The following is a 15,988-nucleotide window of genomic DNA, read 5'->3' on the forward strand; positions in this document are numbered from 1 at the left end:
TAATAGCATCTAACATTCACCAGCTGTTCTTAGCGCTGCACACACACTGCCCAGCTTCTCTCCTGCATCACAGTCCTTCACACACAGGGAAGAGTGATCAAAGCCCACCTCAGCCCTATCTTCTCCCTGACACTCTTCCCCAGTTTCACCTTGCGTTTTCCATATAATCCAGTTTCTAGGAAGGTGAACCCAACATTTTTTAGCTTTTTTTGTAACAGCCATGTTAAACTGTTGGCTTATGCTCAGTTTCTACTCAGCAAAATATGGTGTTATTAATCCAGGATTTTGATCAAAATCCCAGAAGTTAAATTTCAGTATCTTTTCACTGAGAAATATGGCTGCCACATACAGAGAAACCTACAGGGTATTCAGAAAAGGTGTCCATACATCTCAAGCAATGTGGTACAGGGACAGGGAGGGGCTCCGGAGTCCAGCCTGCACTCAGACATGGGCTTTTCTGCTCACTGGCTGTGTGGCCATGGCTAGCAGTTTCCTCTTATGTAAAATGGGGATAAGCATACCTTGTTGTGAACTTCAGAGCAAATAAATGTCAAGTACCTCGCGCACGTACAGACTGTTGCTACTGCAACGTCGTTATCACCATTATCACTTCAAAACCAAGCACCAACAGCTACCAACTGGTAACGCTGGGCAACTAACAGCCTAGCTGAGTCTTACTTTTATAATCTGAAAATAGGGATAATACTACCTGTATCATCAGTGTGGGGGAAGATTAAATTTATTTTCAACCTCAGTCTTTCCTCAAACTCTCTCTCTTATCCATCTACTCACCAGCTCCAACTATTTGTCTAGCAGGCATCTCAAACCTACCATGACTATAACTAAGTTCCTGACCTTCTCCCTCACCCTGAAACCCGTTTTTCCTGCTTCTTCATCTCTGTAAATAGCAACTCCAACGAAAGACCTTGAAGTCACCTTTGACTCCTCTCGTACCCCACATCCAATATGTCAAAAATCCTATCTCCTTTCAAAATAAATCCAACCACTTCTGACTTCCACTGCTCCCACTCCAGGCTAAATCACCTTATCTCTTAATTAGATTATAGCAGTAGCCTCCTGTCCCCCGCAGTCTATTCTCAGGGAATGGCAGTCAGTTGTTAAAACATGAAACCAATCATGTCACTCCTCTGCTCAAAACTTTGGAAGCCTCTCACCACATTCACAGCATAAAAGGCAACACCCTAAGGCCCCCTGAGGCTCTGCTGCCCCTCACTCTCTGCCTCATTTGCTCCCACCCACCCCTGCTCCTGGAGGTCCAGGCTCCGCGGTACCCCCGCTCTCCTAGCACACACGAGGCTGTCCTGCCGGGGCCTCTGCCTGGGAGGCTCTTCCTCCAGATGTGTCCCCCGATATTTCACACGACACCTCCCTGATGTCCTTTTTCAAATGTTACCCACTCACAGTGAGGCCTTCCCTGCAGTGAACCCTTCCATCTCGTCCTCCCAGTGCCCCCTTCCCAGCTATCATTTTCTCCAGAGCCCCACGATTCAACGTACTAAATATTTTGTCTATTGTCTCTCCTTCTTTCTAGAAAGTAAGCCCTCAGAGGGCAAAGATTTTTGTTCCTTTTGTTCACTCCTGTGCCCACAAACACCTAGAATATTAGCTGGTCCACAGTAAGTATTGAACAAATATTTGTTGAATGAAAACTGGCTCATCCCCTTCCTTTTGTTCAGTCTTTGCTTGATAGTCACTTCCTCAGGATAAGAGTTATGCCCTTACCTTGCTTATCTTCTTGATAGGTCTCACCATTACATACATGTATTATAGACTCTTACTTCCACTACTGCTGATAACTGACCTCACTCATTATGGGACAGGCCCTATAAGGGCTTTTAATATATTATCTCATTTAATCCTCACAACAACCTTTGAGCTATTTTTTATTTAGTTAATAAACATTTATATGGAAATTACTACATGCTAGGCCTGTCACTAAGTGCCTGCAGATATTAATTGATTTTAATCTTACAGCCACCCTCAGAGAGAAACACTATCATCCCACTTTACAGATTAGGAAACTGAGGCAAAGAAAGATTAAATACCCTGCCTGAAGTCACACAGCTAAAAACAGACTAACTTGAACAGCCTAGCTCTAGAGTCTTGTTTTTACTCATTACAATATGCTTTCTCTACATATTAACACTAATATCTCTTTAGCTACCCACTACACTGATGGGACAAGTTTTAAATTCTCTTAACTCAATATTCCTGAAGAATTCAAAATTGGAATACTCACTTACCATACTCCTAAAAATTTCTATCACCCAAAAACTAGCTTGAAAAATTATAACTGTTTTCTTACCATTCTGTGGTCTCGTACTTTAGTGCTTGGGACAGCATCCAAGTCAACTGTAGCCAATGGAGAGCAAAAACAAATTTAAAGGTTAGAAAATACTTTAAAAATAAAAATAAATTTTAGAATATCTTTTGTAATTAACTCTTTACTGGAGATTACTTTTCAATGATCACATTTCAGAATTTTTTAAGATACTACTTGTTTATTAATAAATATAAACCAGCGTCCAATCCATTCTAGTTGGATAAAATTCTCCCATTCACATTTAATAAATATAAAAAGTAAAATCATTGTGAATTTAAAACTGATGCCTATAGAAAAATAACCATCTCCCCTCATATTTCTACAATCTGTGTAGAAAATTGTTGAGAAGAGTTAAACAACTCCCTCACGTGGAATTGAAGGAAACTGAATTCAATTCCAGGCACCTGGTTCCGGGGCAAAGATTTTGGATCAGGTATCCCAAAGGCCCCTCTGATATGACCAGGGTTCCTATGTGTTCCTCTCAATAGTGCACTTTATCCTTTTAGCTACTGCCTTTGGGAATAAATAGGCTGCCAATGATAGCCTGTATTCCTTGGTAAAGTATTTTATACCCAAGTTTTTGATTCTTTTATAGTTAAACCATATTCTTATGAATTAAGTCATCACAGTGTTTGGTAGAAGTTGTGGGGTAGTTGCTGTAGGGGACAGATACCCTCAGTCCCAAAATGGACCTATTTCCACATGGGGACTACTTTTGGGCTAATCAGCACAAGTTGCCAAGATCACACCAGATCAGATCATCAATTGGGTCTCCTAAGGAAAAATTCCACCAAAATGGGTGTAAAGGTTGAAGACTGTACTTGCTTCTCTCTTCTCTCCTGATGATATGCCTACTGTTTATCACAGACTTTGGATTACTCTGCTGTCAGAGGGTGATCAGTGAGACCATTGTTAAAAATTCTATGCAAGATGGAGGGAAGACTTTCCCTGTCAATCTTTATTGAAGTCTTGACCTGTGATCAGGGCCTAAAGTGGTACATCACTTATTCCTGTGATACTCTCATGTAGTCAAAAATAGGTTCTTCAGATTCTGTAGGTCAGACAAGCCTGCTAATAAGGTAGGGTTTTGAATTTTCCTGAAAATAACTGCTAGGACCATCTCCTTCTATTCTTGTTACCTAGCTGCTGCATTTTTATGACTCATTTTCCGTGGCTGCACTCAACGGCCTGAAGGCAGGCAGAGCTGGTGAGATATGCGTGAAGGTCATGCAGGACACCCGGGTCGATAGGGCCCACTGATGTCCTCTGAGGCCACTAGCTCCACTCCACCTCTAGGTGCCTGCCCACCCCACCCCCAGTTACACACTCCCAGGGGACCCTAGATATCTCCTTTGCAACATTCATCACACTCTCACTTTTTAAACATCTAAATTCTCCAACAGAGTATAAGCTCCTTGAGAGCAGTGGCATATTTCATTCATCACCATATCCCCTGGATATAGATCAGTACCCAGGCTCATAGTAGGCACTCAGTAAGTATCTGTTGATTGGCTAATTACAAAGAAATATATTCATAGCCCAGTCTGAAGCTTTAAAGATTTTACGCTATATCAAAACTCACAGACACACACAGTAGAGAAATGTCCCACAGGACACCGATGTGTGTGCCCAGCATTCCTTCCCCTGGTACAGATGTCACCTGGCCTCGTCAAGGTACTCAATCCTCCTGGCTATCATGAGTGGCTGGACCCCTCCTGTGCACAAATAACACACCCCAGTCAAGCCAATCACAGCCTTCTCTGGGACTTATTCTTCTCAGGGACTATAGGCCAAAAGGGGCATGTGAGTGTGGAGCTGCCAGTGGAGGGAGCCTGCCTCGGATTGAAATCAATACCAGAGACTGAGAAAGAAAGCCAACAAAAAACATCCCATTGAAACTACGTGAAATAGCAGTGATTACTTCTTACCTTCAGCACCTTCCTGCATTTTTATTCTATTCAGTCTCTTCTGCTGCTCTCTTAGCAAGGCTTGCTGCTGAATCTCTAAGGTATGATAATCTCTTGGAGGATCCGGGTACATAAATTTCAAATCAACTCGTGTTTCTGAATCTGGTACAAAAATAAGTTATATAACTAAGTTAAATCTTGTTTCCAAATGAGATTTTATAAAACTTCACCATAAATAGGAACAATATAAATAATGAGACATCAGCAAAGTCAAAGGACATCATCATAAAACTAATGAACAGGGCTTCCCTGGTGGCGCAGTGGTTGAGAATCTGCCTGCTAATGCAGGGGACACGGGTTCGAGCCCTGGTCTGGGAAGATCCCACATGCCGCGGAGCAACTGGGCCCGTGGGCCTCAACTGCTGAGCCTGCGTGTCTGGAGCCTGTGCTCCGCAACGGGAGAGGCCGCGACAGTGAGAGGCCCGTGCACCGCAATGAAGAGTGGCCCCCGCTTGCTGCAACTAGAGAAAGCCCTCGCACAGAAACGAAGACCCAACACAGCCATAAATTAATTAATTTAAAAAATAAAAAAAAAAACACCTAATGAACACAAAATTAACATTCTTTAAATAAATGCCTTTTCACAAACTTATCACCATTATAAGGGAGCCCCCAGAGCAAGCAGCAGCTGACTGCCACATTCTCCATCCTGACCTTCCCACTCCCCCAAGATGCCACCCAGAGCCTGCCACTATGTGCAGGTACATCCAAGCAATTATTCAGATGGCTGTAACTCAGGCAGCCACCAGACACTGAATCACAGCCGATCCCTAAAATACACTGGAAAAATGAAACCATAATGTTATTGGCCAATTAATATTTGTAAATATCACGCCAAAAAATGAAAACAAGATAAATGCAGGCTGGCTGGAGCTTTAGGAGGGATGTCGTTTCTGCAGGAAATGACAGTCGAAGAATTCACCTGTGCCACAAGTTCAAGAATTATCAACTGATCAGAATGAAAATGTTAAACCTTAATTTTTAAATCTTGAGAATAAAAATATAGTTCACACATTTAAAAAGTCTTGACAATATTATTCCTTTTGATCCACAGTAGGACTAATCAGAACCCTATGCCCGCCCCCGACCCAAGTACAAAGGCCCCTCCTTGTCTCCTGCCTCTTGTTTGTAGAGAAGCTGAAGTCTCCCAGGCCTCCCGGAGTCACAAAGGAGCAGGCTCAAGCGGCTAATGATTAGGACAACAGAGTCACAGACTCAGTGTCTGATGCACATTCCTGAGTCGTTTTACAGATACTGTAACTGCCACCAGGGGGAAAAAGCTGACTGCATGATGACCAGACTGCAGCCATGACATAAACTGCTCCACCTTGAGCAGCAGCTTGTTCTGCCCATATATGTAAATGGGCAACTACAACTGCCAGCAAAAACATGCTACAGACACATGTCGACAACTTCCACTCTAAGAATACAGCACCCTATGTCGGCATGAAGAAGTTACAGAAGACCTTCACGCATGATCCCACAGAAATGGAATGATGTTCTGCCAAGTGGGGATTTGTAAGCAGCTTTTGGCAGGAAAGAGCTCTCTGCAGGAGGTCCCTTAAATCATCCAGAAAGACTTGTTAATATACATTTGTACATAATGCATCCCTGTAGCTTTTCCTTTCAGGGCTAGCCCTAGGTTAGTTCACTTTCTTTCTCAAGGATGTTGTTTACCGTGTTTTTTCGCACATCTTAACAAGCATTTTGTAAGCAGCTTCTGGCAGGAAAGAGCTCTCTGCGAGAGGCCCCTTTGTCTGTCGCTAACCTTAAACCAGGCTCCCCCATGCTCGACTCATCTCCAGCCCTAGCACACCTTTCAAATCTTTTGATCACACAATACCTTGCCTAATGTGTTGGTTCTTTCTGTAGATCAAAGAAGTAGAAATGAAGAATAAGTAATCAACAGATGACCAGATCTCTTCCCTAGCTTCCCCTTCAGTAATCTCGCAAACTGTGTGAATAAAATAGCATCTAAAGAAAGATCATGAGTAGTCAACAGGCCTGCACACAGTGGGGGAGGGCGATGACTCTGACCCCCACCCAGTGATTAACTGAGATGACTTCCCTCTTTCCCTTTAAAATCTTTCATGGCCCAGCAGAATCTTCAGAGATGGTTTTTGGGGGACACTGAGTCCAGCATCTCGCTAGATTGTCAGCATTCTGATTAAAAACAACTTTCCTTTCCACCAGCTTTTGCGAGTACTGATTTTTTTAAGTGACAGGCAGCCGGACCTGATTTGGTAACAATAGTGGGAAATGAGAAGCATGCTGAATATCTAAGAATTAGAAAATGATTAAGAGCAAGGTTAACAGAAGGGACTCTGGACACATGAACTTGGATTGGAGCCTGACTTCCCCACTTCCAGACTCAGTTTCCTCTCTATCAAAACAAGAGACATCAACAACTAAGTCATACAATGAGGACTAGATGTGGTAACAGGGAAATGAATGGCTCAATTTTACGGTTTAAACCTTTTTGTTCTCAAGACCTCTTTACCCTCTTAAAAGTTAAGGACCCCAAAGAGCTTTTATTTACCGCCCCCCCCAACACCATATTAGAAATTAAACCTAAGAAATTTTTAAAACATGAAAATACAAAAACATATTCTATTAGCTTCAGAACAATGAAGTCATCACATGCCATACATGCTCTGGAAAACCTGTACACACAGGAGAGAATGAAAATGAAAAGGACAAATAATGTCTTAGTTTATAATAAAAATAGTTTTGTAAAGCAATTATACTCCAGTAGAGATGTTAAAAAAAAAAATAGTTTTGACCTCAAGAAGTCCCCTGAGACCTACTGGCTTAATATAATACCTGGCATATAATAAGTAATCAATAAATGATAGAATAAAAACATAACTATGGTATATGTAATTGACGACACATGTATATCTAAGTGAAAAAAAACAAAGAAAATTAAATAACATATAATTACATCTAGTTTTTATTTTACTTTTTTTGTCTTAAGCTCAGAAAGACTAGTAAATATACAAAATATTAATTGTGTTTACATTTAGGTGATTTGGGTAAAGTGATTTTTCCCTCTATCCTTCTAAATTTTCAAAACTTTCTAAAATAGATATTACTTTTAAAAATAAGAAACAGAAGAAAAGTGTAAATTCCGATTCATGTGGTATAGGTCATAAAACCACCATCCAACAACTCGCCTCCTCTACCCCAACAGCTGCTCTGTGAGTGCACCTGAAGAAAAATCACAGGTAACACACATTTTGGTTCCTCTCAGTCTCCCAAGCCTCTGTTACCTTGGCAATCCTACTTCCCTAATAAGCTTTCTCTCCTCCTCCTCAGTGGCTGCATCAAATCTTCTCTACTCCCTCCCTTCAAAAGTCTTGCATTTCCTCCTTTCTACTCAGGGACCCTGCTCTCTTCAATGATGGTTCCCTCCCTCCCCTGTATCGTAAGCCTCTTCCTCCCGTAACAGCTTTCACATCAGCTTCCTAACAGGCTCCTCCAGCTCCAGACCCTGTGCTCCTCCCCTTCCCAGCCCCCCTTCTTCCAAGGGTTCTTCTGCTCATTGCCTCTAACACTTTGCTTCCTATTTATTCAGTCCTCATTTCCAAAGCTAACTGGCTTCTGATCCCATAATTCCACCAAAAAAGATCTAGTTGAGGTCACCAATGACCTCTGATCCAACTGACACCTTCCAATATTCATTTTACATGACCCCTCCTCCCTGATACACTCTCTTCCCTCAGCTTTCAGGACACCACATTCTCCTGCTTAACCTCCAATCACTGACTCTGCCTTCTCCACCTCTTTACTAAGCTCATCTGGCTGTCCATCCTCCACTAAATGTCAGGTGCCACTCTTCACACTATTTTACTGATCTTATCCACTCCTGAGGCTTTAAGAGCTGTATGCCCTCAAAAAGAAAATAGTTAGCCAAACTAAAGGTCCATCCACCAGACTGGTAAATTGAAGAACTAGAGTATACAGAAGTTTCATTCATCATCACTTAAAATATATACCATAAATGAAACTTTACTTTAGAAAAAGGATACAAACGTCTTTAAAGATACTTGAATATGGGTAGGACACTCTTGCTGTATCATTAAAATAGCAGCATTCTACTCACCTCTATCTTTCAGCTCATTAAAGTCATGAATATTCTGAAAAGTAGTAGTGTCTAGGCCCTTAGGTGACTGTCTTCTGACTGGAGCCTGTAACCGATGTCTGGCCATGTCAAATACATCCATGGGATTCCTTTCTCTTTTCCTGTAGAAAATGACAAATTATGATAAAAGTGTCTTCTGGGAAGAAAATCTGAGTTGACATTTAACTCCCTGTACAAGAAATCTGGCATCTTTCACCACAATATATTATAAAAATTTATTCTACTAGCTGTTATTTCAATTCCTTGTATTAAAAAAACAGGGTATTTATAAGGTCATTGTAATCTTTCAAAATGCTCAGAAGCAAAGTATCTTATTGGAAGAACAGAATGAGTTAGCTTTACCTTAAAATGTTCGTGTAGTAGAAAGATTAGTCTTTGGTCAAAGAAACCAAGATTCAAAGACCAACTTTGCTACTTACTAGAAGTTTGACTGCACCATCTGTAAGATGCAGATAATGTCTACCCTTTTAGTCTTGTTGTGAGCATGAAATTAAATGAAATTATATATTGTAAAGTACCCTGCATAGTACTTGACATGTACTAGGTCTCAATAAATGTTACCTTCCCCTCAGTCTAAAACAGAAATTATACAGAGAAATACAGCATAAATTTGCTGCCCAATATAATAGGTATTATCCACAGTCCCCCAACACTAATTTTACAGTGGGCTTTCCGGGAACTTGATACCTAATTAGTTAATTAATACTCTATTTCTGGAAGAATATTTCTTCCTTTGTTAACCTAGGAAGTTAGCAAAATAGGCAGGTAGCTTAGTAAGGGAGTTTTCTACTAGGACTTTGGGGGAGTGATGATAATAGAGAACAGGGATGGGGGATGGTATCTCCAGCCCTGAAAATAAAGTATTTGCTGCTGTTTCCTTCAGCCCTAGGTGGGCCCCCTCTATTTTTTAAAATGTAGCTCTAAGCTAGAAGTTTGCCAGACTCCTGCCTTCATGTCTTTATTCACTAAATCTTCCCTAAGCACCTAGATGGGAAGAGTTGGGATCCCCACAGGCAATGCCCCCTGCTCTCCTGGGGTTTCCTTTTGTGGGGAAGGTTTCACCAAAGCCACAAAATTACCTTGTCAAGGCTGACATAGACCTCTAATAGTGAACCACCTAGGGGGATAGGAACTGCAACAGAGATTCATTAAAATGCAAAACAAATACTAAAAAGGCTTCTAGGAGGCCATTAAATTGGACTCCTGTATACCATTAACGCTAATAGTTAAGTAGGCTGTTCAGTTAGGAATTAGGTTATTAGCTCTTCTTTGCATGTGAGCTGGGGGTGCCTAGCACATATTAGGAATTCAATAATATGGTGAATTAATTAATGAATAAGAGATTCTTTTTGTGAAACTATTTATAAAACTGGGACAAGGAACCAACACTGAGATGCCTCTGATCACAATACATACTGAACATTACACCGAACTTAAATGTATTTAACCAATTCTTGCTAAATGATGGTAATTCTAACATATATTATCTAACTTAAGTTAGTACACAGAATTTACAAAGTACTTTCAAATACATACGTTTATTTATTCTTCACTAGAATCTCATGGGGTGGAAATTATTGTGTAAGATTTGCAAATGAGAAAACTGAAAAGCTGCCTGGCTTCTCTTTCTTACATTGGTTTGCCAAAAGAGAGCACAGTCTTCAGTTTATGAATGAAAATAAAGAAAACAAATAAAAAGTCAATGATCCATTAGATTTAATTGAATATGCATGTTTGGAATATGGCAAGCTGCAAAAGTTAAGGCATTTATAACATCCTGAAAGCAAATACAGAAAAACTATACTGACCTCTCTATTACTCAGAAGTAGTTGACCTACTATGGAAGAATTCTTTGTTGAAAATTACCACCTTGGGTTAACATTCCATTACCTAGCCAGTCTGTATCTTGAAATTTCCTCACCTTGTTTACTTAGCCAGAACATGCCTAGAGAATGCCAACAAAAATCTAAGCAAAGCATAATTAGGCAGGTTAACATGCTACATTAAAATCCTACCACATCCTGGATTACAGTCAGAAATATCAGTATGAATTTAACGTGTACACAAATTGATAGACACAGGAACAATTACAGATAATGTTTATGACTTAGTATAGGTACATATATTATCTAGCTTTGCCCATCGAGAGCTTGGTTTCTAAATACCATTCTCCAAGAGGAACCAGGACTCCTTGGAGAAATGGCTGATTCCAGGGCAGGGGACAGGGAATATACAAGATGAGCCTGGAGCATCTTGCAGTAACAGAAAGTAAAAAAGTGCTCAAGAAACAAAAGGATGGGACACGTCAAAGAGACACAGGAGCCAACATGAAAGAGCTCCCAATGGCCAAAGGTGCAACAACTTGAGCAACAACATAAATAACATAATACTGTAATGTTATAATGTTACAAATGACATTATAACCCAAAGTACAAAATAAATATACATGAAACAACAGTGATATAAATAAATGGCTGAATAACTAAATAAAGAGAGGAGAAGGGACAAATCTTTCTTACAGAAGAATTCTAAATAATATATGGAGATAACCCCTCTCCAGGAGATGGAGCTTATCCCCACCACCTCTCAATTCTTGCCAGTGTGGTAAGCTTAGTGATTCCAGCGCTGTCACGTGGATGTCACATACCCGCCGATAAGATGTGATGAGAAGGCTACCCTGTGCTCTTCTTTCCAAAACCCCTTAACCCCAGCCTAACCGTGAGAAACCGTCAGACAAACGTAGACTGGGGGACATTCTACAGGATAGTTGGCCAAGACCCTCTAGACTGTCACAATCATGAAAAACAGGAAAGACCGAAAAACTGTCCCGGAACAGAGGAGACTAGGAGATGCGACAACTAAATGCAGTGTGGTACCCTGTACTGACTAAATCCTGGAACAGAAAAAGGACACTGATGGAAAAACTGGAGAAATCCATAAAGTCTGGAATTTAGTTTGTAGTAATGTTCCAATGTCAGCTTCTTAGTTGTGACAAACATATTCTGGGAATGTAAGATGTTAACAATAGGGAGAACTAGGTGAGGGGTGTATGGAAACTCTCTATACTATGTCTGCAACTTTTCTATAACCTAAAATTATGCCGAAATAAACGATTTATTTTTTTTAGATAAACACCCTTTAAAGAAAATGTGGTAGTTACCCGCTGCATTGATTTTACAACCTACTAAAAGACTGCAACCTGCAGTTTGAAGAATATTGCTTTAGAAAATTTATGAGTCCTTTTGGCAAAAATGATCAGAAATGTTTGGTAGTCTGTTAAGTTATTTTGCTGGAAAATAAGTATTTCAGAAAACAATACACTGCTGACGGAAAATGTAAAAAATAGTTTTAAAAAGTAACTGTCTATGGTTATTCCATCTCTGAAATTTTCCATTCCTATTATCATTTTCCTCTCAAGGACCAAGTTTCTATGCCTGACTTTTTAGAAGACCGAGAAAGGGAAAGTAAGGAGATTGTTTTTATAATTGTCTAGTCTATGTGTTCTTCTAGTCTTGTTTCAACCATCTCTTTCCTATCTTGGGCCTCCTTATCACTTAGATTAGCTTACAAAGGAACTTCTGCATCCGTCTGCCTTCTGTACATGAGTCCCAATTTAGTCAATTATCTTTCACTCAGTGATTTCTCTGTAGTGAGGCAAACCATCTTAAAGATAGAGCTTGAAGAATGGCCTGTTCCCAATACTGATTTTTCACTAATCCTATTAAAGATACCATGGTTAGGGATAACACTTCTGGTTTGCCTTCAAGAAAGTGCTACTTCTTTCTTCTTTTTTTTCTTTCTTCCGTCTATCAACACCACCACTGTCATCACCATTGCCATAAATATATTACTGGCAGTACGGAAGGACAATTAAAATTCTCTGCTTAAATATTTTATATTAGGTTAAATCAATATTCATTAAATATCCCATATTTTCACAGTGAATAGATTTTACAATTGTGAAGAAATGTTTTATGAAGGCAATGTTACCTACATAAAATTGAAGAATGTGAATTAAATAGCACATTAGCTAATTAAAGAAAGAGCTGTTCTGCCAAAAAAGAAAAGAAAGAAAACCTACCACATACTGCAAACACACTAAAAAAATCATACACTATTTTGAATTAGTTATACTGAGTCCCTCCACTAGACTATAATTATTTAGCTAGATTTCTTTTGGGGGGAGGGAAAGGCTATTTCAGTCATTACAATTTCACCAATAATCTGTTAAAAACTTTTTTCAAGCATGCAAAATTCTAACAGATGTGGCTTTATGATAAAGATAATTAATCCTGTTCCAAAACTGTAGAATTATTGGATATGTTCCGATTCCTTATCCTGACAGAAAAGAACACAAGAACAAACAAAAAGTGCAATTCTAAACTTGCCTTATATGAACTTCGTCTTCACTGTCCATGTGCAGCAACCGCCCCTGCAGACGCCGCTCTTCACTACGAAGCTGCTTTCTCATTTCTGATAATTCCATAATTACATTTTTTTTCTCCTCTGCAAATTCACATTGATAAGTGAAAAATAAGACATGTATATGAATAAAAGGTTAGATATTAAACATAACCTGACTTATCATAAAGCTAAAATGCTCAGAGTGACATTTTTATGAAAGTTATTTTTAATGCTTTATATATATAGATCATATTTATGAACATCATTAAGACCCACAAACACATTTCTGATAATACAGGAACTTCAAATGGCAAGAAACATTCTTGGGGGGGGTGGGCAGGGGGGTGTAACTATAAAGGGGCAGCACAATGGAGTTCCTATGTGGTGATGGACAGTTCTGTACCTTGATTGTGTGGTGGCTACACAACTTACACATGATAAAAATGCACAGAACTACACACACACACAAACACATAAATTACTGCATGTGAAAACTGTGAAACCTGATGAAGGTCTGTGGAGTATGCCAATGCCAATTTCCTGGTTGTGATATTGCACGACTGAGGGAAGCTGGGGGGAGGGTGCACAGCACCTCTCTATACTGTTTCACGATATTTTGTGAGTCTATTTTTCAAAATAAAAAGTTAAAAAGAGAAATAGTCTAGATTACAGGTTGAATAGTCAACTCTACCTTCTGCACGAAGCTGATTTTTCCTGGCAGGTACCGGAGGAGACTGTGCCCTGGACACGGAACTTTCCTGTTTAACAATCACAACAAAGATACACTCAGTATGTCTTCCCTACTCAGAAGCTTTAAAAGAGGAATTATTTTGAAGTAACTATATGTAAGAGAAACCAAACTCCCCACCAACTCTATCTGTAAACTTACCCACATTTATTTTTTCTTCCCACTGCAGTGGGAGAGGCCGTGCCCCATCCAAAGAGAATCCCTTCGCCTGTACTCTGTATCTGATAAGTGACTCTCAGCTCCTCCATCAATTACTGGGTTTTGTCCACCCTCTTCCTCTCTCCAACCACCTTCCTAACAGCCTGTGCTTAAGAATCTCTCCATTTTTTAAAAAACTTATCTCACCCTTCATCATTCACTATTGTCCATTCTCTTCCTTCATAGCCGTTCTTTAAAAAACAGTATGTGCAGTGCATATGGTGTTTGCTTCCTTATTCCCATTCACTCCTCACTACACAGCCTTTGCTTCTCCTACCAACTGATCCCTCAGTGATGCATTTGATGGGCATTTTAAGCCCTTATTTTACTTGGCCAGTAGCAACTGATATCATTGCCACTCTATTTCCTTGCTCTGCTTCTTATATGTTGGTTAATTCCCTATTGTTCCATCCTCAGCCCTCTTAACTTCCCCTGAACACATCCTAGACAATCATACTAATTAGACAAGCAATAATGTTAGTAGTTTCCAAAACTACAAATCCAGTGCAGAGCGCCTTCCTTGGCCGCAACCTGTAGTTTCAACTGCCTACTCTATATAACCCTCATCAGAAACCTGACAGTTGTCACTGACTCCCACCCGTCACACACAGTCAATAAATAGCACGATCTGTATCTCATAAATATATCTTGAAGTTGTCACCCCTTCTTAGTTCTTGATGTCACTGCCTTCATTTAGGTCCTCAAAGTCACATCTGGACCTCTGCAAAAGCAGAACTTAACTTTTCTCCATGTTTACAGTCTTGCCCAGCCTCCATAATATATCTCCACGCCACCACTGCCTGAGAGAACATTATGCAAGACAAACATGGCCATGTCATTCTCCTATTTAAAATATTACCATGAATTCCCATACATTACCACAGACCTACCAAATCAGATCTCAGAGGGTGGGCTTGAGGAAGACATCCTAATATGTTTCTTTGTCTATTCTGGTAGAAAGCCTGTCTAATGTCCACTGGCCTCTGGAATACAGTCACACCCCTCGGCACTCCCTACAACACCCTGCACGCGTCCCAGCCTTCACCTCCTCTGCCGTCCGGTGAGGTGTCGCAGGCCAGACCAAACCATGTGTTCTCCATGCGTGCCACTTGGCTTGCAGTCCCTCCATGATTCTGCATATGCTGCAAGTCCCTCTTCCTCCTCCTCTCTATAGCAAATCCCTACTCATTCCTCAAGAGTCAACTCAAGGATCAACCCTTCTGGAACATTTTCCCGGCGCTTTTCTGAGTATAGCTCAGTCTGAAGTATAAGGGACTTTATTAGCATAACTACAGCTAGCGAGAAGACATGTTACCAAAGAAAAGGCCTTCCTGAGGGGCCTGGACAAGTACCACTTGCTAAATTATGATTTGTCAAAAGAATTTAAACTTTGGGGCACCAAGTATTATCATTTATAACTGAAGCAACAGACAAATCAATGTAAACATCATCTATATTTCAGATGTGAAAAATGTAATCTAGCTAAGTAAGATGAATAAGAAAATCTCATTCAATACCCGCAATCCAAAATAACTTAGCAAAGATGAATAAATCAAAAGAAAGAGTATATACTTGAATAAAGGAAGTTATAATGCTGTCAACTGAAGGAGGTCTTTGGAGTTTGCTTGCAATCTTGTTCTGAAGAGCAGGAATTACAGGAGAAGGCTGTCTCAAGCGCTGAGGGGGAGAAAATAAATATATATATATATACACACACACACACACACACACACACACACCCCAACGTATGTCTATGTGTGTATGTATATATACAAACACCTCAACATGTATGTGTATATATACATACACACATCTCTAAAATCTAGATCCCTTGTCACCAAGAGCATCACGGATCATGATAGAGTTTCTATGTCTCCGTAAGGAAATAAAACAGGGTTTCAGGTTACAGTGTAATAAAGCTAATAGTTCCCAACTTCGTATTAAAATCAAAATGCTGAAAACATAAAAATTCCCAACAAAATATAATAAGAATTATCTGGATAAAAATATAAATATGTTTATAAATGTGGATGTTAAATTGTTCATTTTGCACAGTACAAAATCAAATATTGGGCTTCCCTGGTGGCACAGTGGTTGAGAATCTGCCTGCCAATGCAGGGGACACGGGTTTGAGCCCTGGTCTGGGAGGATCCCACGTGCCGCGGAGCAGCTGCGCCCGTGAG

At 40.1% G+C, this 15,988-nt stretch overlaps 1 protein-coding gene across 14 annotated transcripts in view; it reads right to left on the bottom strand.

Moving 5' to 3' along the window:
• The window catches only part of CSPP1 (centrosome and spindle pole associated protein 1), a 225,941-nt gene that overhangs the window by 13,257 nt on the left and 196,696 nt on the right, over positions 1-15,988 (bottom strand). For all 14 annotated transcript variants that reach the window (XM_059901811.1, XM_059901810.1, XM_059901821.1 and 11 more), the window contains 6 exons: positions 15,378-15,482; positions 13,551-13,617; positions 12,844-12,961; positions 8,417-8,556; positions 4,273-4,413; positions 2,327-2,373 (listed from right to left, as the gene is read on the bottom strand). In XM_059901811.1, coding sequence (XP_059757794.1) covers positions 2,327-2,373; positions 4,273-4,413; positions 8,417-8,556; positions 12,844-12,961; positions 13,551-13,617; positions 15,378-15,482 — 618 coding nt within the window. The remainder of the gene's footprint in view (positions 1-2,326; positions 2,374-4,272; positions 4,414-8,416; positions 8,557-12,843; positions 12,962-13,550; positions 13,618-15,377; positions 15,483-15,988) is intronic.

Source organism: Balaenoptera ricei, chromosome 17, assembly GCF_028023285.1.
Source record: "Balaenoptera ricei isolate mBalRic1 chromosome 17, mBalRic1.hap2, whole genome shotgun sequence".
Lineage (NCBI taxonomy): Eukaryota > Metazoa > Chordata > Mammalia > Artiodactyla > Balaenopteridae > Balaenoptera > Balaenoptera ricei.